The sequence below is a fragment of the Scaptodrosophila lebanonensis genome, unplaced genomic scaffold, assembly GCF_003285725.1.
Source record: "Scaptodrosophila lebanonensis strain 11010-0011.00,11010-0021.00 unplaced genomic scaffold, SlebRS2 tig00001412-arrow-pilon, whole genome shotgun sequence".
NCBI classification, from domain to species: Eukaryota; Metazoa; Arthropoda; class Insecta; order Diptera; family Drosophilidae; genus Scaptodrosophila; species Scaptodrosophila lebanonensis.
In genome coordinates this window covers 11,947,431-11,966,370 of record NW_022060739.1, presented here as the reverse complement: position 1 = coordinate 11,966,370, position 18,940 = coordinate 11,947,431, and the positions used below count along the sequence as shown (strand labels likewise).

The 18,940-nt window shown below is 41.6% G+C and overlaps 3 protein-coding genes across 6 annotated transcripts; 1 reads left to right on the top strand and 2 right to left on the bottom strand.

The window, feature by feature from the left end:
• Positions 1-217: 217 nt before the first annotated feature.
• Positions 218-13,699, bottom strand: LOC115631965 (AP2-associated protein kinase 1). 4 transcript variants are annotated; one of them, XM_030528828.1, is made up of 7 exons: positions 13,162-13,699; positions 9,919-10,043; positions 9,162-9,848; positions 8,447-9,099; positions 7,822-8,096; positions 7,113-7,373; positions 218-3,587 (listed from the first exon to the last, which is right to left on the bottom strand). In XM_030528828.1, the coding sequence occupies exons 1-7, from the start codon at positions 13,313-13,315 to the stop codon at positions 1,156-1,158; spliced, it is 4,587 nt and encodes a 1,528-aa protein (XP_030384688.1). In that variant the 5' UTR covers positions 13,316-13,699; the 3' UTR covers positions 218-1,155. The 4 variants fall into 4 exon arrangements, with proteins under 4 accessions (XP_030384688.1, XP_030384690.1, XP_030384689.1 ...); XM_030528830.1 differs by lacking the exon at positions 13,162-13,699 and adding an exon at positions 10,309-10,322; XM_030528829.1 differs by lacking the exon at positions 13,162-13,699 and adding an exon at positions 10,117-10,157.
• Positions 13,700-13,962: 263 nt separating this feature from the next.
• On the top strand, positions 13,963-16,900 carry LOC115631585 (transport and Golgi organization protein 6). Its single transcript, XM_030528385.1, has 3 exons — positions 13,963-14,040; positions 14,104-16,323; positions 16,384-16,900. The coding sequence occupies exons 1-3, from the start codon at positions 13,974-13,976 to the stop codon at positions 16,869-16,871; spliced, it is 2,775 nt and encodes a 924-aa protein (XP_030384245.1). The 5' UTR covers positions 13,963-13,973; the 3' UTR covers positions 16,872-16,900.
• On the bottom strand, positions 16,899-18,712 carry LOC115631586 (L-2-hydroxyglutarate dehydrogenase, mitochondrial). Its single transcript, XM_030528386.1, has 3 exons — positions 18,419-18,712; positions 17,463-18,326; positions 16,899-17,405 (listed from the first exon to the last, which is right to left on the bottom strand). The coding sequence occupies exons 1-3, from the start codon at positions 18,526-18,528 to the stop codon at positions 17,015-17,017; spliced, it is 1,365 nt and encodes a 454-aa protein (XP_030384246.1). The 5' UTR covers positions 18,529-18,712; the 3' UTR covers positions 16,899-17,014.
• Between the last annotated feature and the right edge of the window lie 228 nt (positions 18,713-18,940).

Here is an 18,940-nt window from a genome sequence, read left to right as displayed (position 1 = left end):
AACGGTTTGGCTTTGAAAGGAAAGTTGGTTCTTTAAATAATTGAAAAACTTCTTTCTCGTGTCCAGTTAGGCCTCAAACAAATTACCGACATAGTTTAGGGTATATCGTCTTTATATAGATATAGAATTTACATCTTTTTAGGAATACGAATATTTGTAAAAATACAGACAAGAAAATATTTTGCACACAAGTTTCACAAATTTAACAAATACGTCTCAAATATGATGTTCCTTTCTTTAATTCCAAGAGAAATATTTTATTTATACTAAAAGTTTTTTGCTACAGAAACATCTACTATTAAAAACTTAGTTGTAAAATTCAGCAAAGTTGTGTGCAAATTATTCGTCAATTGTTTGACCGCTGATTCAGAATAATTCTATCAATAATTTACCCCACCTATGTAAATAAATATATGTATATTTATACATACTCGGACGTCCTGTAATATTGTTTAGACTGCGCCACGTTTATGCCAAATTTAAGGATAGTAATATTTATATAATATTCCCTACTTATGATTAAAGTCTTTGAGACCAAATCAGAGAAAACAGAAATATGTTGGCAAAGTTTTAGTTTTTGAAGTGAAAAAGAAATCGAAATATACGCGCAATGCTGCCGCAATATATATATACTTGTATAGTTAAATTAAATATGAGATTCCACAAAGTATGACAATGAAAAACCCTAAGATTGCAATTGCATTCTTTTATAATAAATACCCCTATTATTTATCTGATTTTTATAAAAAACCGCAAATTATTATTTTTTTACAACTAATAAAAATAATAATATGTAGTTCTTTATAAAATAGCAACCCATATTTAATCTGGAAATTGCAGATTAGCTCCCGCACTTTCAAATTGAATACAAGTAAGTTCAATTAAAATGAGAGGTTTCTTTCTCCAAATTTCTTTCAATGGGTGAATAATTTATGTTTCTACAATAAACTAGGCTGCATATACATATATACCATATAATACGCGTATGGAAGTATTTAGTGTAGCGTTTTCCTTGATCTGAAACACAAGAAGCGGAATGGTTCGCAGACAATGCCAGTCTTCTAAGTATTTGTTCTTTCAGTATTTGCTGTTGCCAAAACAAACATATGTATACTTATAGTATATCGCTATATGGTGTGACTGATTGTTTAGGTTCTAGGAGAAGAGATTATTGCGTCGTTTCAGGGAGCCAAACTTCTTCTCAGCCTCGAGCAACATTTTCTCGTTGCGCACCACCTCGAAGGGTATGGTTTTGGAGAGGCGATCCATTTCCTGATCCGAGGGAAAGTCCTCAAAGCTCATGTTGCTGAAACCCGTCTTTGCCGAGTTCTGAATGGTGTTGGACTGAAAATTGCGACAGCAGCTGGAACTTCCAGGCGTGGCTGTCGAACTGGTTTTATTCTCGAAGTCCTCGTCATCATCCTGCGACTTATATTGCAGGCGCTGATGTTTCTGTTTGCTGCCCGAGCTTAGGGAGGATGTGGAGCCCAAGCCAGCAGCGGTTACTTTCTTATAGGTAGAGTGACTCTTTACCTTTTGCGTCAGCTTGGCGGGCAGCGCCCTTACAGCCAGATGGGACTTTTCCTTCTTCGGCTTGGAGCTGTCGCTGATCTTCGGCGGTGCACTATCGCCAGCGTCGAGTGGTTCTGCAACCAGGTCGGCACCACGCAACACCACGGGCTCCTCCTCGTCGTCGGGCGTGAAGTCCGAGCAGCGATCTTGAGAGATTTGTACGAATTCATTATCGGCAATGGGGAGCATAGGTTGCATGGACTGTGGCAAGACCTTCAGCTGCTGCACCACTGAGCTGCTAGGCAGCACGGACGATGGGGCGGTTGGAGCATAAAGGGGCACCTTGGATGCGGGCGTATTGACATAAACGGTTGAGGAGGCGCTCTGAGGAGGTTGACTTGGCTTTGGATCGGGCGTTTTATTGATTATAATCGAATGATTTATGGTGACAAGTTGCGTGGAGTTGAAGTTGGAAGCTGGTAGCTTGATATTGTTGTTGTTGTTGCTGGGATAAGGTGGTTGCTTGCTGGATGTTTCAGGCGTTACGACAACACATTTACTTATTACCTGCGGAAATGGCTCGGAGCCAAACAAATCGCGCTGACTGGACTTCTCGTAAGAGGTGATCCTGGGAGACACTTGGGCGCTACTAACCACCGTAACCACACCAAAATTGGATTCGCTGGCCTGTGGCGTTTGTATGAAGGGATTGAAGACCGGCTCATTGAACTCATCCAGCTGTGGTGCGGCTGCTAATGGCGGTGGAGTCGGCGTTAAATGCGCTGGAAAGCTGGAAAGGACTTTTTCGCTACTTTTTACCGGCGTCGAAGTCCAGATTTCGGCGCTAGAATTTGGCGTGCTGCTGGCAACTGGTGGCTTGGACTTAGCCTTACGCTTGGGTGGCATGCTGGCGGGTAATTTGAAGGGGGCCATGGCGAATACATCCAACTCCTCGGGTTCACCAGGCAGAACCTTCGGATTAGGTGGTGTTGGGGAGTGCGCGGACTCATTGCTGCTGCGTTCTTTGTTGTTATCGGATGATTCCGCGGAAGTATAGTCCAGCTCGTCGTCCAGAAGCAGCGGTTTGTCGCCAAATTTGTGTAGCAGATCAATGGAGTTGGGACTCAGATCGCTTTCATCCTTCATAGTAACGCCGCCACCACCACTTACATCGCCACCTGCCGCTGCTGCTGCTGTTGCCAAAGCAGCGGTGCGATCCTTCTTGCGCATGCGTACCTTTACCACCACACGGCTGCGCACATCGTCCTCGTGGGTTGTAACGCTTTCGCATTCCGCGTGATACGCTGAGGAATTACAGGTCTTAACGCTCTCGCTGATGCCATCCATCTCCGTAGGCAAAGGACGTCGCAGCTTGGATTGCACAGCGCGCGGATTCTCGTCAAAAAAGTCATCGTCCTCGGCGCGCAAATCACTCGCCGAGCCTATAGAGTCCGCATCACCGTCGGACTCAGCAAGGGCCTGTGCCTGAGCCGCCACAGCAGCGGCCACAGCTGCTGCTTGCTGTTGTTGTTGCTCGTGCTGCTCCAGCTGCGCGTTTAGTTGCTGTGCCACCTGCTGGGCAGCCGTTGTTGGTCGCTTTGTGGTCGCTGTCTGACGCAGCTTCTTCACAATGGGCAGATGGGACTTGTCCACCTTGTGATAGGCCACCTGATGGATCTTGTGGATGGTTTCGGGAATGTTGCTGGTCACGATCTGCTTAAAGATGGCCGCCTTTTTGGTGTTATTGCCGTCGTCCTCCTGAAAGAACTCCGAGTCGGAGTCATCTGAGGTTGGTTGGTCGTTGCTGCGCAACTTTTCGTATTTATTGCGATCCTCCAAAGGCAGTTTCACAAATCCAGTTGCGCCTTCTGTAACCCCAATGCCACCACCACCCTCAGAGTCTGTCTTAAGTTTGCTAATTAGTGAGGTCTTCTCTTCGCTGGACACTTCCAGTGTGGGCGAGAGCAACCACTTCGACGAGGTGGATGAGACAGCGCCACCAGCGCTCGTGGCGGAGCATTGACTGCCACCGACGCTAATGGAGGAGCAACTCGATCCGATGCCGATAAATTTAGCTGCGAACGAGATTAAGTAATTTTATGCAGTAAGGTAATGAGGACAGAGGGATTAGCTGCAGCGTTTAACTAAAGATGCTTTGTTAGAATCGCTAAACAGACACAGATACAAATGCATATACATATGATTGTGTGGGTAAAGCAGGTATGATATAAGAGACAAGAGATAATGGTTCGATTAGATGTGATTAAGAACATTTATAACTTTTGCACATACTTGTATGTAGTTGTTTGTTAAATGAAATCCACTATCTTAAAACGTATACTCTTAACTAGTTGCCTAGTTCACCCTTTGGGTACAGGGTATAAAAAGCTATTCTATAAAAAGTGCGATGTTTGCTCCAATCGGTCCAAAAATAACAGGGCTTTACATTGTTTGTAATAAGCATGCTCTGCGTTTGGATAAGACAAGTCTTCACGTCAAGTGTGGTTCCCCTAGCTGTTAATGTTCAAAAGCTATTGGTGGACAGTCGATTCTTCTCGTCAGCTAATCATATTATTAACTATGACACGGCGTCTGCCACACTTAGGCCTTTCTAGTACTCCCTATATCATCCTCCATTTAAGTTATGTACAAGTTGTTAACCATCGTTAGTTGCTGGGAATTAATGATATTATGATATGCTTGAGTTAAACGTGAAATAACCAAATGTAATAATGCTGTCAGTATGTATATGCATGTATGTATGTATATCTATGTATGTATGTACATATGTATTCGATTAATTAGTAGCTATAACAGTTTTGTTTAGTGGAACACTTTGTGGTACAAAATCTTTGAGGCTCTTCTTCAGTGGCAGGGCAAGTATTTTGTTTTGAATTGTTGAGATCTTCTTGCATGTTTTATTTTCAAGTTGTAGTAATCTGAACACTCCTTATATGCATTATAAACCTTAGACTTTGTTGCAAGGGTTATTTTTAAAAGGTTTGTACGCATTGCATTTAGGAAAGTTGGTTTGGTTTGTAACTCGCTGTTCAAAAAATACTTATCAATTAAATTTGTGGGCACTTTTGTTGAATGGTTTTAAAATATAATTGTATAATTTATTGCGTTTCATTATTATTTGTATATCTATATATTTGGATATTTCATGCGCTTAAGCTAACATTCTGGAACATTTGATTCCACATGATATATATCTTTCTGGTATGTGTAATATTCATGTATGTGTTTGTTTCCTGACTTTGGGTGGCTAGATTTTATACTAGGTGTAGCTCTTTGGATTAACGCTCAAGGTGTTTGCGGACCTCGATTGCGATTCGGTTTTGGACTAACTCTTCACTTACTCGTACTTGTATATTCGAGTCCTAATTCTGGAATAATGGGTTGCTTGTTATGCACTTTTGGGTGTGTGTTTGTTTGTTCACATATTGTCAAGATATTAAATGAATGTTTACAGAATTTTATAGGAGTATGTACATATTTCTAAGCCATATATGTATATGAGCTTCTATTTGTTCAATCGAATTGCTTGTGCTGATTGGCGCGCAGTGCGCATTGCTTCATCGGCGTTTTGACGAAAACTTTGAAAAATTGCTGCGCGAATATGTAAAAGAAATTAGTAATACAAAATATTAGATATAATTTGCTGTTGTTATTTAAATAGTCTCTGATCTTAGCGCGTTTGTACAATCTATTTACCTTCTCTGTTCAAATCTTTTTAGCATCATCATACATATATACACATATACTTATTGTATTGCACAACTTTCAACATTTAATGCTAGCGTTTTAGTTGATTTATAAATGATATGCTGTCATATATTGCCAAGTAATGTGTCGCCCTATAATGCTAGGCACAATTATTTCACTCTCCAACATCTTTGCCATTTTACATTTTTACATATTGATAGCTATTGCAATTATAAATTAGCACACAAAAATAACTACAATTTTTAGTTTAAATATATTAATGGTACTCTAGTCGACCAACCACCAATGCCAATACTTGTTTACATACATATACATACATTTATATATTTAGGGCTATAGTTTATAATAGAGTATGTTACTAATTAGTGTAATACACCAGCACCAGGCATTGTTTGTGTTAAAAGTGAATTTATTTCCGCTTACACATTGAACAACTTGAGCAAAGGCTCTAAAATAGAGGTGAAGCTTAGTTTAGTGGGTTAGCTTAGACTTATGCAGTTGTTGACAGCTTTACTTTTTTATTAACTAAGCTGGGCACGCAGCTCAATGAGAATGCAACCAAAATATATAAGTGCTGTTTGGGAATTTGTTCGATTTAAAGCAAATTGAAGAGTTTAGAAAAATAAATGCCTTAAAAAAGGAAATCATAATGAGTTTATTAACTAAAATCATTGTCTCGTATAATATTTTCAAGTTATTATTAAACAAAAGACCGTCATTGTTTAGTTACAATAAATTTGTACAATTTTAAACTGTCGCTATAAGAATCGATAGTATCCGGTCGAAAGCACCGCATGCGTTCACTATCGATAGTTTTGATGTTAAATATTATTTTAATATTATTTTCTTTGTCAAGATCTATGTTTCAACGCCTAATTTTTGAGCTGTGTACCCAACTTAACTCCAATTATTTAATAGGATTGACAAAGGGTGATTTTTTTAAATTTGATTTTTTGCACGGTAGAACTTTTTTATTTAATTTAATCTTGAATTTCAACTTGAGTAACTATAAAGAAATTAACTATTTAATAATCATAGAATTGAATTACAAACTTTTTATAAGCTTTGTTTGATATTATTGATGTTTCTTGAAATCTAAATCTTTCTATCGCCCTTTATGAATCCTCCAAGTCCCAAGTGTTAGTGTTTGTGCTTACATAACATGTGTAATATGTATATACAGTTTTATCGGTTGAACATAACATCATATACATATCCGTAAATGTATTTGTGTGTATATATGTGTATGTATATACAAAATAATACGTAGAGTTACCGCGTGAAAAAAGTTAAACAATGCAGTAGATATAGATGCCTGTTCCGATTTCAGAATTCTCTTGAATATTCAAAATCGAAATTGGAAAACATTTCTCAATTCCCAATATCAATTAGAATTTTGGTTCTAAAATTTCTTTGCTTCCTAATAATCGGTTTTGAGACCGATTTTTTCACACATTGTTTCGTGTTCCAAAAAATCCACCAATTTCGATTTGGCATCATTTAATTGAATTCAGAAATGGAAACCGGCCTGATAGCTAGATATTTCGATCTACTACTGACTACAGAACGCAATTAGGCTAAAAATTGGATCATCCATCAAGGAATTACAACAGCAATGATTATTCAACGACTCTCTGGAGGGCAAGGTAGCTGGAACATTCACATATCGATTGTTGTTCTTTTTGCTTTTTGGGAAAATAGCTCTTTTCTCTCAATGCTTAGACTACATACGTCTACTGCTCATACAGATTTCAGTTGCTAGGTTGACGGGGTAGCTTAACAGCGATCGGAAAGCAATCTAGAAACTACTTCTATTTTGTTGCTGCTTTTAACTCTTATATTAGAGTTATTAAGAATATTTTATGCTTTACCTCCAGTTTTGCGCAGAGAACTGGCCTTTTCACGCAAGCCGGGCGGCAAACTGAATGGCGCCGAGCCAAATGGATCCTCGGGAAGTGGTTGCGAAGACGTGACAACTGGCTGTGGGGTCGTGGTGGCTGTTGGTACCACAGGCGCCGCTGCAGCGGCCCCAACAGCAGAGGTGGCAGCTGCTGGAGTTGGAGCTGAGTTTGCTGCATTTTGCTCTGTAGGCGTTTGCGTGGACGTTGTGGAGGCGGACTTGGCCGTAATACCTGCGAATGTTAAGTAATATAGTTCATACATAGTTATTATCTTTATTTTGAAGCCCTGATATTAAACCATCCTGTTTTTAAAATTGATTCAAAGATCGCTAAGCAATTGCTGTCAAAGCAAAAATAGCTAACGTAAAAAGCAAATAATAAGTATAAATCTTTTCAAGACTAGTAGGGTATCTTTGAACGTTCTTTTTATACCCAATACTAAAGATTAAAGTGGTATACTATTTTAGTGGGAATTTCTTTTAGGTCAATTTTGTTTATTGTTAATTTATTGAACATTTATATACATAATTATTCTGCACATAGGTACAGAGTATTTCAAAGTCGCGGTAAAGAACATGTTTTTGAAAAAGTATAATAGGTATGTGATCGTTAGGGTTTCTAAAGAAATACTCTGTTAAAACATTTAAATTATTGGGAAGCATTAGGTAAGGATACTCACTGCCTTGGCTTCCACGCTGGCGAATCTTATCGAACTCGGCCTCGAATATGTGATCCTCTGTCATTTGACCGAATGGTTGCTCTTCGAATGGGTTCCAGGCGTGGACGCGTTTCCCATCGCCTTGGCGTGAAAACTCGCTGGTAGAGAGCGATGTGGCCGCTGGATAGATGCCAGGATTGGAGGCTGTAGCTAGGGCGGCGTTTGCGAGACCCTCCCCAACGGCGATGTTATTGTTGAAGGGCGCCAAGAACTGACTGGTCTCATTGGCAAAGGTTCTATAGATGGCATATTTTTATGCATAATACGCATTGTGTGGTGCAATGGCAGAGTATGGGGTCATGGGGTGTAGAAGAGAGAGTAGAAAAGCATAAACAATGAGATCAATTGCGTAAGAACGATAAAAACATCGACACTTGGAAAGAAGTGCGGAACGTGAGGAGCGTGAGGTTAAGGCTAAAGATTATTATTGACTCTGTGGATCGTCGTCGGCCGAGGCCGAGTCATTGTTAGTTTTAGTTCTTTTCGAGATGACACAGAAAGAGGAAGAAAGAGCGAAAGAAAAGCAGACACATACATACATAGATATCGACACAATGCTCGACTAAATAGCTATGCTCCCACTTACTTATTAAAGGCTGAGGTGTCGCTCACATTACGCCGATGACCGCCAGCGGCACTGGACTTCGGCGGCGTCAACATATGCTTTATGGGTGTACAATTTTTGGGTGCGCTCAGTTCAGTGGCTAATGGGGGACCAGTAGTCGTAGTTGTTGGCTTCTCAATACTCTCTAAAGGTGCTGGCGCTGCAGCGGATGCCGCTTCGTTGAAGGGATCCGGATACACGCTTGATTCAAATAAACTGTTGAGCGCTTCGGGTGGAGCGCCTGGGTTGCTTGTCGCGCTGCTTGTCCCCGCATTAGCCTCGGCCTCTACAGGTGCTGCGGCAACAGATGCGCAGACAACTGGCTGCTCTGGTGGTGGCGGCATGGCCGGAAAATTTGCCTGAAACTGCTCGACAACTGGTTGCTGCTGTTGCGGCTGCGGCGACGTAATATTCTGGCGCGGCGAAGGACTAGGAGGCAGTCCTAAGCCCAACGCATTCTGTCCATGCACAGATGTTGAGCCTTTGGGTCGTGACCGCGGCGCCACACTCGTGCCTGCCTCAACAATAGAAACGACCTGGGGCTTTGAGGCCTTGGCGGCAGCGGCGTTGATACGCTTTGCCTCAGACTCGAAGGGTGGCACCAACAGTTGATCGAAATTCGGAATGGGAGATTTCTGTAAGGAAGTACAAGAAGGAATTAAGCCAAACGTTTTACTTAAGTTTTAAATTAACTCACGTGCAGGTTCTGTACAGGATTATCCTTGCCCGCCAGTCTGAACGCCACCTCGCATACTTGCCAGATGTTTGGCCGACGTTCCGGGTCGGTATCCAGCATATATTTGATCAATTGATGCATGCCTTTCGAGTATTTGGAGTTGTCTGGCACGGCAAATTGTCCGTTTTGAATGGCCAGTGTGCTCTCGCCAAAGGGAAGAGAGAAGAAGCACAGCTTGTAGAGCATACAACCCAGCGCCCAGATGTCCGCCTTGGTCGTGATAATCTTGCCGCTATAAAGGTCGACCATTTCGGGTGCCCGATATGAGAGTGTTGTGTACTTTTGTATCTCCTCCTCCACCACAGTAATACCATGGTGCTGCGGATTGAGTGTTTTGGCTGTCGCCGAACCAAAATCGCAGAGCACAAAGTTACCAGCATCGTTCTGTAAAATGTTCTCAACCTTAAGGTCTCGATGGATGATCGGCGTTTGACAATAATGCAAGCGAGAGACCGCCTCAGCAATATCACAGAAGATAGTCAGCACTTCCTGCTCGTTGAAGCCAACGTGAAGTCTAGCATTCATCATGGCCAGCATGTGATGCTTGCAGTATGGCATTAGAAGAAGCACCTCGCAGACGCCATTACCCGTTGGCGTTATGCTTGAGTCCACATATCCAATTATATTTTTATGACCGCTCAGATTGCTCTTTAAAAAAAGACAAATAACAAAGTGATGAAGAGGTTCTTGGGGTCTGTCCCAGAAGAGAACAACTTACGGCAATCTGTATCTCCCGTTTGGCCACATTCAGATCGTGTTCATTATTGACGTACATGCGTTTCAATGCGTATTTTGCGCCACCCCCACTATTGGCCCGCGCCAGGAACACCATAGCAAAGCCACCTGTAGAGTAATGAAGGAGAAATGAGAGTTATACTTGTATAGCAGCATACGAGTACATCGATCACTCGCGTACGGAACACTTATGAGAAAGATGCCAATACAAGCCATTCTATTATAAACCACGTTGGTATAGCATTCATTCAAAGGATAATGCTCATAGCACCGCATATAAAAAAATAGCAGTTGTTTAAGAAGTCCGTAGAAACATGCCGCGTTTCCAAAGCCCATAAAAACAGATCTACAGCTTAAAGATTTTAAAAAATACCACTCCTACTACTATTGGAAACTTGTCAAACTTGCAAGTTTCTTCCTAATTTGAGGTTATTTTACTATATAAAACAAAAGTTCCATTTTTAAAATAGTAAGTGAACTTTTCCCTGAAGAGGGGAAAATAATTAGCTAACATGCATAAACAAAAATTTCATAATAATAAAAGAGTGTATTATTTTAAGAATTAATTTTTGAAATGTCTAAAAATCAAAGTTGCTTTAGTCGTTTCTGTTACTTTCACCAAAGTTTTCAGTCTAGCAGATATCGACTTTTATTTCATAACAAGTACTGCTCCCAATGAGTTGCAAACCACCATATCTACGAATATATACATATGTATATACATACATATGTATGTACATACATACAATGCACGCCTATGTGCAGAGAGAGCACTGTTTGTCAAATTTAATTTATTTAATTTTGTTACAAATGGAATATGAGACCAGAACCCAAGCCCCAGTAAATGTATCGCACACCTCTCATTTTGAATGAAAGCGATACAAAAAGAAAAACAACAACAAAAACCCGTACGACGCAAAACAATTGAAGGTCACGTAAATCAACATGACAATGCACAGTGGTATGCAATACCCATGTTTTGCCGATAAATAACATTAAATAACAATTCATTTATTCTTACGTATTTCGTTTAAGTTCTTTGTTTTGCGAATTTTTAAATGTGCAGTTATATTTTTGCATAAAAATTAAAAATGCATATTGCACAAAATTCGGAGCCAGATCAGACAAATGATAACAAATGAATTAAGTCTTTTAATGTTCAGTAAAAACAATGTAAGCAATAATTAATAAGCGATTTTCCTAAAAATATAAGGAGAAAATGAATAATGCAAAATGGAATTTCTTAGGCGAGATTTTAGAGTCCTATACCACTGTGCAATGATATGGGTGTAAATTGGAGGGCGTACTTGGTTTTTATCACACTTTTAAATTGATGAATATTTACGAAATTATGCGGAGAATCAAAGCTCTGGCTTTGTAGTCCTGTCCAAAGTCCGCAGCTCCAGTGGCAAGGCCTCAGATATTTAAATCCCGCATTCTAAGAAATGGAGAAATGCTGGCCAGCCATAAAGTTACAAGTATTCTCAAAAATGTCTAACTTCTTTATGAGATCTGAATGTAAAATGGCGTGCTGAGAAATCAAGACTACTAATTAAATAATTGATGTTCAATATATGCGGCGGTTTTAAATCAATTGCTATTTTATTATTAAACCAAAATTTAGTTTCTCATACGGAACAACTAAACAAACTAACTTTGAGCACCCATGATGATTTTATTCTATAAATTTTAAAGAGGTTGGTGGAACCATTACTCTTCATATAATCGAAAACCAAAAATCGTATATTTATGAAATTTTCCATCTATGTTTTACTCGGTGATGTCAAAAAACATGAATGAATAGTGGGAGGGGTTTGTACTTATAGGAGTGGAATAATCATTACTCAGTAGCTAATTTACGCAAATGGACAAAATTTAATATGCGTGCATGTACTACCGATCTAGAGAAAGTATCCTTTGGTAGCTAGAGATTACTCGATAATGGGGGAAAACCCATTTGAAGTAGTGGGAGAATGTGCAGGGTACAGAAAAATTATGGGAAAAAGTCTAGTGCATTAATTGTTCGTTAGAATTGGAAGGCGATTGCCGATCGCCGTCTTGTGACGTCCCTCATTGCAATGCGGAAACGTGACGCCGATTTTTAGTTGGCAAACAGGTGAAAAAAGGTGCAGAAGAAAAACACGCTAAATGCACGAATAAATATAGTAGAAACACCTCAGATATCTTCGCGATCGCAAATAGACACATAAGACATTATCAAGCTAATTTTAACTATCCATTTATTAATGAAATAAAATGATAGCCAACAAACTAATTGAAAGCAATGATTTCCAGCTTTCATAATAACTTGAACAAAGTTTGTATGAATAATAAAAATACATTTTGAAAACTCCATATAAAACGGTTCTACTGTGAGCATTTGTGCATACTCGTACCTAAGTAGGTAGAAAGACAATGCGTGGTGGTCTATAAACACTTCAATTGATTGCGGCGCATTTGCCGAGCACACAAGACGAGCACTTTCAAACGACAGTGACATTTGTAAACACATACATATATAGTACATACATACATACTATACATCGATATAACTATGTATACAAACACACAAATGAACCTATGCATTTAACTTTACTTTTATGCAGAGGTATTGTGAACTTTGATATATGGATTTGCGCATGATGTGCGCAATGTACATATGTATATAAATTCGTTTATATTGTGGAAACTCAAGGTTAGGGAATTATACATATACATATGTATGTATATACATATTTATTTTTAATGCTAGGTGGAGGACTAATATTTTATAATGAAACCAAACAGCAGATTAAACATACATATACTATATACTTTCAATTGGCCAAACACAAAAATAAAAACTGTGGCCTAGCCTACTGTTGAATTGGTTGACTCAGCTGCTTCATTGTTTAAATGAACATAATTGATTCAATTGATTTGTGAGTGTATGTGATCAGAAAAAACAAACTGGACTTGTATGGAAATATATTTAGATTCATTTTATGTCACTTAAATTATGTGCCTTTGTTAAATGGCCAGCGCACATGTGGTTTAAGCTATTTATTTTGCTTGTTCAGTTCTGCTTCTGTAAAAGTTTGCACAATTCATACGCCCCACATTTGGAGGCACTTGACGGGTTTATCTTATCGCACAGCTGCGCCTTCTTGGCGTTGAGTTATTTAATCGAATCGGCAACAGCGAGCAAATCAAGTGACGTTGATAAGAGCCTGCCTGGGCGACTCACCTTCGGCCAAGACATCCTCCACGGTGACTGTGACGCGGCCAACTGTAAAAACTTTGCCGACGAAACTGTTGGTCTCCTTGGACGAGGAGCTGGAGTGATTGTGCGAGTTATCCAGTTTCTCATTTTTTTCAAATTTCGAAAAGATTTTCTTCATATTGTTGCGCGACAGCAGCGAGCGCGATGATGTTTTTTTTGCTTGTTAGTTGTGGATTGGTGTACCACAGTTGCGTTAAATTGTATTGTGAAAATTTGTACGTGTTGTGTTTTCTGTAGGTACGGGTTTCCTGAACGCGTTAACTTTATCTTGGTATTGGTCGTATGTGCAACTCTTATTTTACGTTGCGCTTTTTTGCATTAGCATGGCTCGCACACACACACACACACACACACACATTCACACACAAACAGAGAGTAGCAATAGCAAAAAAGAAAGTTGTTCGATTTTCCTCTGGATGGTACGGGTAAAAACAGATCGATATTCTGCCGATTCGCGGCGTTAATGCATTTTATTGACGTTGCACATAATATTGTTACCGAAATTTAATAATATTTACAACTTTAGCAGCAAATTTAATTGGATTAAACCAATTTTTATTGGTTCATCGAGCGCAGCGCAGAACAACTTTGCATTAGAGATGAGCAATATTTCATTATCTGAAAAATTTTCACGAGTATTTATTTCAGTGCTACAAGTCACATATAGTATGATGGGAATGTATGGTAGTGGAAACGATTAATAGAGAATATCGTGAAATCGAGCTCTCACACAGTTTGCGATCGAATAGTTATTTCTAACAGCTGCTTTACAGAAAATGAACATTGTAAATGCGGCAAAATATTTGGCTGTGCTAGAGCAATTAAAATATAAGCATGTAGAGCGTGAGTATAAATGATTTGCCTATTCAAAATATTGTAAATATATGTATTGGTATTTTATTGTAGCAAAAAGAGAGAGTAGTAACAAATCAAAAGAGACGGCGGCTATACTGCCTGACAATTTACGCGTCTTGGAAAAATACGTGAAAGCGGATGTTGGGGTTCTATTGCAGGAACTGGGCACGGCTTTTCAATTAACGCCAGTTCAAGTAGAGACGATAAAACTAAAAACGGATGATGCTATGGCCAGTTATGTGGTTCGCATTCTACATATTCTACATTTGATCATTGGAAATATTAACTTCGATAGCGATGCCAAGGAAGATCTCATATCTGTGGCACACCTGAGAATAATCATTCGAACAGTTCAAGAACTGGCCTATTATGCTTTAAGATGCCAGTTGCATGAGGATTTTTACAAATCGCCTGTATTCAAAGAAGCGCAAGGTGTTGCAACAACAAACCTACCATTGCTGTTCTTAAGTGTGCAATTCTTTAGGAAGCTGTTGCCCATTCGACAGCTATACATTGCCAATGGCATGGAGTTTGTGGTTCGGGACCTCATAGCGGCCATTATTAGCCTCAAAGTTAGTGGTGATGCGGATTATCGCCCTCAATTGGATTCCACTCTTGAATATACTGCTGAGCACGAGTCAAAAGTAGACTTCTTTCGAAATGTATTGCTCCTAAAAGGCACACCTCAGCTGTCGGATACCATTGCCAAAGAGCTGCACCACCAATTGCTTGACAAATTGGGTTCACCGCAGGGCTTTGCCAGTTTGGTGGCCACCCTTCAGGCAGCTCCTCATGCGGATGTGACTCGTTCCGCTGAAATTATTGCCAACATAGTGGCACGTCGTGGCTACTCAACCCACATGCAACGCCAAATGATTGATCAGGCACTGGAGTTCTGTCGCTTCTGCCTGTTAAATGGGAATACGCCCAATCCGAGTGCTGGCGTGCTTAGCCTGAGGCGCCTTTATGAACTGAATGAGAACAATAAGCAGATAATCGAGCAGCTACTCGCTTCCAATTGGCAGCACTTGACAGCACCCGAAGATTTGTTAAGCGGCTTGATTATAATGCAGAATTCTGAGCTTTGTTCACAAATTTCCCTCTGGGAGCAGTTGTTTTGCAGCTCCAGCGTTGCCTGTCTACCCAGTGCCCTGCTTGTTGACTATTTACCTCTGCTTCTGCAACTCTACGATAATATGCCCGACTCAGCTATGCAGCAACAATTGGCTGCACTTGTTATACGCTGTTTGGATAATCGCGCGCCGTCTGAAGAGCTGCCCAGTCTAATCGAGGAACTGCTCAGAGGACCTCCCACAACGACTTTGCGTAACTTTAAGTGGCTGCACAGTCGCTTGCGAATTGTAGGCAATTCCTTTAAGGAGTTCAGCGTCAAAGTGGCGCACGCTGATTATAAATCAGATTACAACATGTATAACATATTACCCGCATTGCTTATGTCGGGAAGCAATCATGCACTGACCTACAAAGTCTTCGTTGTCCTGTTGCGTTTGCTGGTGCAGCAAATTTCGAAGCAGTCATCGTCAGGTGTCGAACTGTTATCTTCGGAAACGGAACTGGTGACTTTTTTGCATTCCAAGTACCAACTGAAGTTGGAAGTGCTCATCGCGCTCAATACTCTAATCTCATTTCAACCTCTCAAAGCGCTGATGGCCGCGAATAGCAAGGAGTTTATTCAGCTAATAAATGAGTTGCTCCTCCAAGCCAGCTGCCAAATCGATGAGCAAACGGATGATACTATAATGCTTATGCTGTCGTTGCTGCAGGAGTTGGTAAATCGTGGCACAGACTTGACAGAGTCAATGCGTGAGCTGCGCAGAACCTTAAAACTTGTAAGCTCTCAAACATCGAGTGGGCTGGTCAAGCAGCGGGTGCAGGCTTTGATCGCTTTCGCTGAGGGGGATGTCGGTGCCAAACAAAGTGCTTTGCCATTCGAACAGGCACGGGCACTAATCGAATCGCAGGAATCGCATGTCCAGGTGTATGGCATTCAAATGCTGTTGGATCTGTTGCGCAGCAAGGATGCGAATACCTTGTCGCAGGGACATTTGATCATTGCGCTGGCCCTGACAACGCTAAAAAACAAGGAGTCGTACACTTTTCTGAATTGCGTGCGTCTTTTTGCCGCTTTGGTGCACGTGATGGAGGCTGAGGTGCTTGACAAGCTTAGCGGGGAGTATCTATCGGAAGTTGATGAGCTCGACTATCGCTTGGTGGTGGGCGAGGCTATTCTGAAGGTCGCCAAAGAGCTAGGTTGGCTATTTAGTGCCTTCTTTAAGTTCAACTTACTCACTACACTCCACTTTTTTGCAGGTCCGCTTTGCTACAAATACAAGGATGTGCTGCTAAACTGTTTTATGTTCGGCATACGCTCACCCCTGGATGAGTTTCGCATGTCCGCTTACGCTAATTTGGCCCAACTCTGTCGTCTGCTAGCCTATCAGGTGCACAGCTTCTTTCAGGAGCTGGTGCAGCTCGTTAGCGATGAACTATCTACGGGAAAGTATTTGCCGGCTAAACGTGCCGCTGTGCTCGTACTGGCTGATCTGCTTGAGGGCATGGACAACGTTATAGACTTTGAAGAAATGCTCTTGCCGGTCTACCGGCTGCTACGAGACATCGAGGCGTCAGAGAATTGTGATGCCAAAATGCGGGAGCATGCCAGCCGGGGACTGAAAACGTTGGAGGACAAATGCAAGCAACTCTTCAACCCGGAACAACAGCTGCAGAAAGAGATCAAAATACTGGGCATCAATGAGAAACCGCACAGCAAAAAGGGACATATTCTGCTCCTGAACTGATAAGTGGAATAAAAGACTTCAAAACAGTACAAAAGCACTAGGATGTTTACAAAAAGACAAATGCAGAATTAGTATAATCAAGAAAAATAGTGCTCTGAGGTAAAATTGTGACTGAAAACTTTCCCAGCTAGCCTTCCAAAGAGTTAGCGACGTCCTATGCTGAACTCAGCCTCGATTTTGTCGGCTATCATTTTAGCAATAGCCAGACTACTTGTGGCTCCTGGCGAGGGTGCATTGCGGCAATGCAGCACCTGCTTGGCCAAAGGACCGTTGCCCTCGCCGCGATCGAATACAAAATCGTCGACCAGATTGCCGTCCATATCGAGCGCCTGAGCGCGTACGCCTGCCGGTCCACGACTTATATCGTACTCGGTTACTTCGGGGATGTACTTTTGCAGAGCTTTCACTTGAAGTGCTATGAAGGCAGACTTGGACATTTCGCTGAAGCCAAAGCCCAGGTATTTGCTGGCCATTTTGATGAAACCCGGATAGCGTAAGGCATCAAAAAGTTCCAATGCATTAATGTCGCCCCATCTAATGAATTAAAATGATTATTATTATTGAACGAAGTTCTGGGTCATTGCTACTCACTTGTAGCCCTCACGCTTCAGCGCTAGCACGGCATTGGGACCTAGCCAAATGCTGCCGTCCATGCGTGGCGTGAAATGCACACCTAGGAAGGGGAAGCGCGGATCGGGCACTGGATAGATGTTGCCGCGCACCATGTGCTGCTTTTCCGGCGCCAGCAAAAGGTACTCGCCGCGGAAAGGCACAATACGCGGATCGCGTGGACAGCCGGTTTTCTCAGCCAGCAGATCCGACTGCAGACCGCCACAGGTTAACACATTACGGGTGCGTACTGTTTGGCCCAGTTTGGAGCCATGTATGGTAACAGGATATTCTGTGGCATTTCCGTCCTTTGTCTCACTGAACTTGTCTACCTTGAAGTCAAGGAAAATATCGCCGCCAGCCCGCTTAAAATCCTGACCATAGTACTCCGTAACCAAAGCCCAGTCAACGATGCCTGTGTGGGGACTGTGTAGGGCCTTAACGCCGCGGCAGAATGGCTCGATTTCCTGAATCTGATCACCCTCGATCATGCGAAGGTCGGGCACATTGTTTTTAATGCCGCGCTGGTGCAGATCTTCCAGCAGTTTAACCTCCTTCTCGTCGGTAGCTACAATTAGTTTGCCGCATTTCTTGTACGGAATATTTCTTTCGTCGCAATACTTGTAAGCCAAATGCAGTCCCTCCACACAGAGGCGAGCCTTCAATGTGCCCGGCTTGTAATAAATGCCTGCGTGTATGACTCCGGAGTTGTGACCGCTCTGGTGAACCGCCAGCTTTGGCTCCTTCTCGAGCACGGCCACCTTCAGTGTGGGATGGCGGAGCAGAATTTCACGAGCGGATGCAGTACCCACAATACCGCCGCCGACAACAACCAAATCGTAATCTCTGTTTAAGTACAATGATGTTGCTCAATCAATTAACGTTTCAATTATCATTATTGCTGGCCCGAAGCCATAATTCTTATCGTCGTTGCTCACCGTTTGTTTGTCTGGTGCTGCAAACGGCGTTGCGTGGTGCTCGTGATCGGAGCGCTGTTGTTGAGAAGATGTCTTCCTTGTGGGCCTACTTGTCTGAGCAGCTGTGCCATCTTACTTTTTTTTCTATAGCCTGGTTTTTATTAATTAATTAACTAGAATTTCTTTAGTTACTTTTTCGCGCGTCAAAGACCTTGCTTGACCTTGCTAGTTGCTGCCTCACGCCACACGCGCCCACAATAGACTGAGTGGTGATAGAATTTCTAGCGTTGAACGAAAATAAAAACTCACTAGGGTGCGGGACAGAACAAACAGCAGCCTCACTCTCCTTGATAATTGATAAACGGTCGCCGCGAGGGGTAAGATAACAGCTGTTACTGATAACAGCCAGTGTTGAACGACGACAGTTGTCAGCACTATTAAGTGAATTGAATTGGTACAAAGTTAGTTGCATAGCGCAGTTACTTTTTTCTAAGTTCTCATTCTCTGACGTTACAATGTAACTGTAACGTAGCCATATGCTTG

Coding starts and splice junctions, on each gene's coding strand:
- LOC115631965 (XM_030528828.1), bottom strand. CDS start 13,315: ATGAAGAAAATCTTTTCGAAATTTGAAAAAAATGAGAAACTGGATAAC. Junction 9,100..9,161: donor ATCCTGTACAGAACCTGCAC/GTGAGTTAATTT, acceptor ACTTCCTTACAG/AAATCTCCCATTCCGAATTT. Junction 3,588..7,112: donor TTCTCTGCGCAAAACTGGAG/GTAAAGCATAAA, acceptor TCTCGTTCGCAG/CTAAATTTATCGGCATCGGA.
- LOC115631586 (XM_030528386.1), bottom strand. CDS start 18,528: ATGGCACAGCTGCTCAGACAAGTAGGCCCACAAGGAAGACATCTTCTC. Junction 18,327..18,418: donor CAGCACCAGACAAACAAACG/GTGAGCAACGAC, acceptor GTACTTAAACAG/AGATTACGATTTGGTTGTTG. Junction 17,406..17,462: donor CTGAAGCGTGAGGGCTACAA/GTGAGTAGCAAT, acceptor TTAATTCATTAG/ATGGGGCGACATTAATGCAT.
- LOC115631585 (XM_030528385.1), top strand. CDS start 13,974: ATGAACATTGTAAATGCGGCAAAATATTTGGCTGTGCTAGAGCAATTA. Junction 14,041..14,103: donor AAAATATAAGCATGTAGAGC/GTGAGTATAAAT, acceptor ATTTTATTGTAG/CAAAAAGAGAGAGTAGTAAC. Junction 16,324..16,383: donor GAAGGTCGCCAAAGAGCTAG/GTTGGCTATTTA, acceptor ACTTTTTTGCAG/GTCCGCTTTGCTACAAATAC.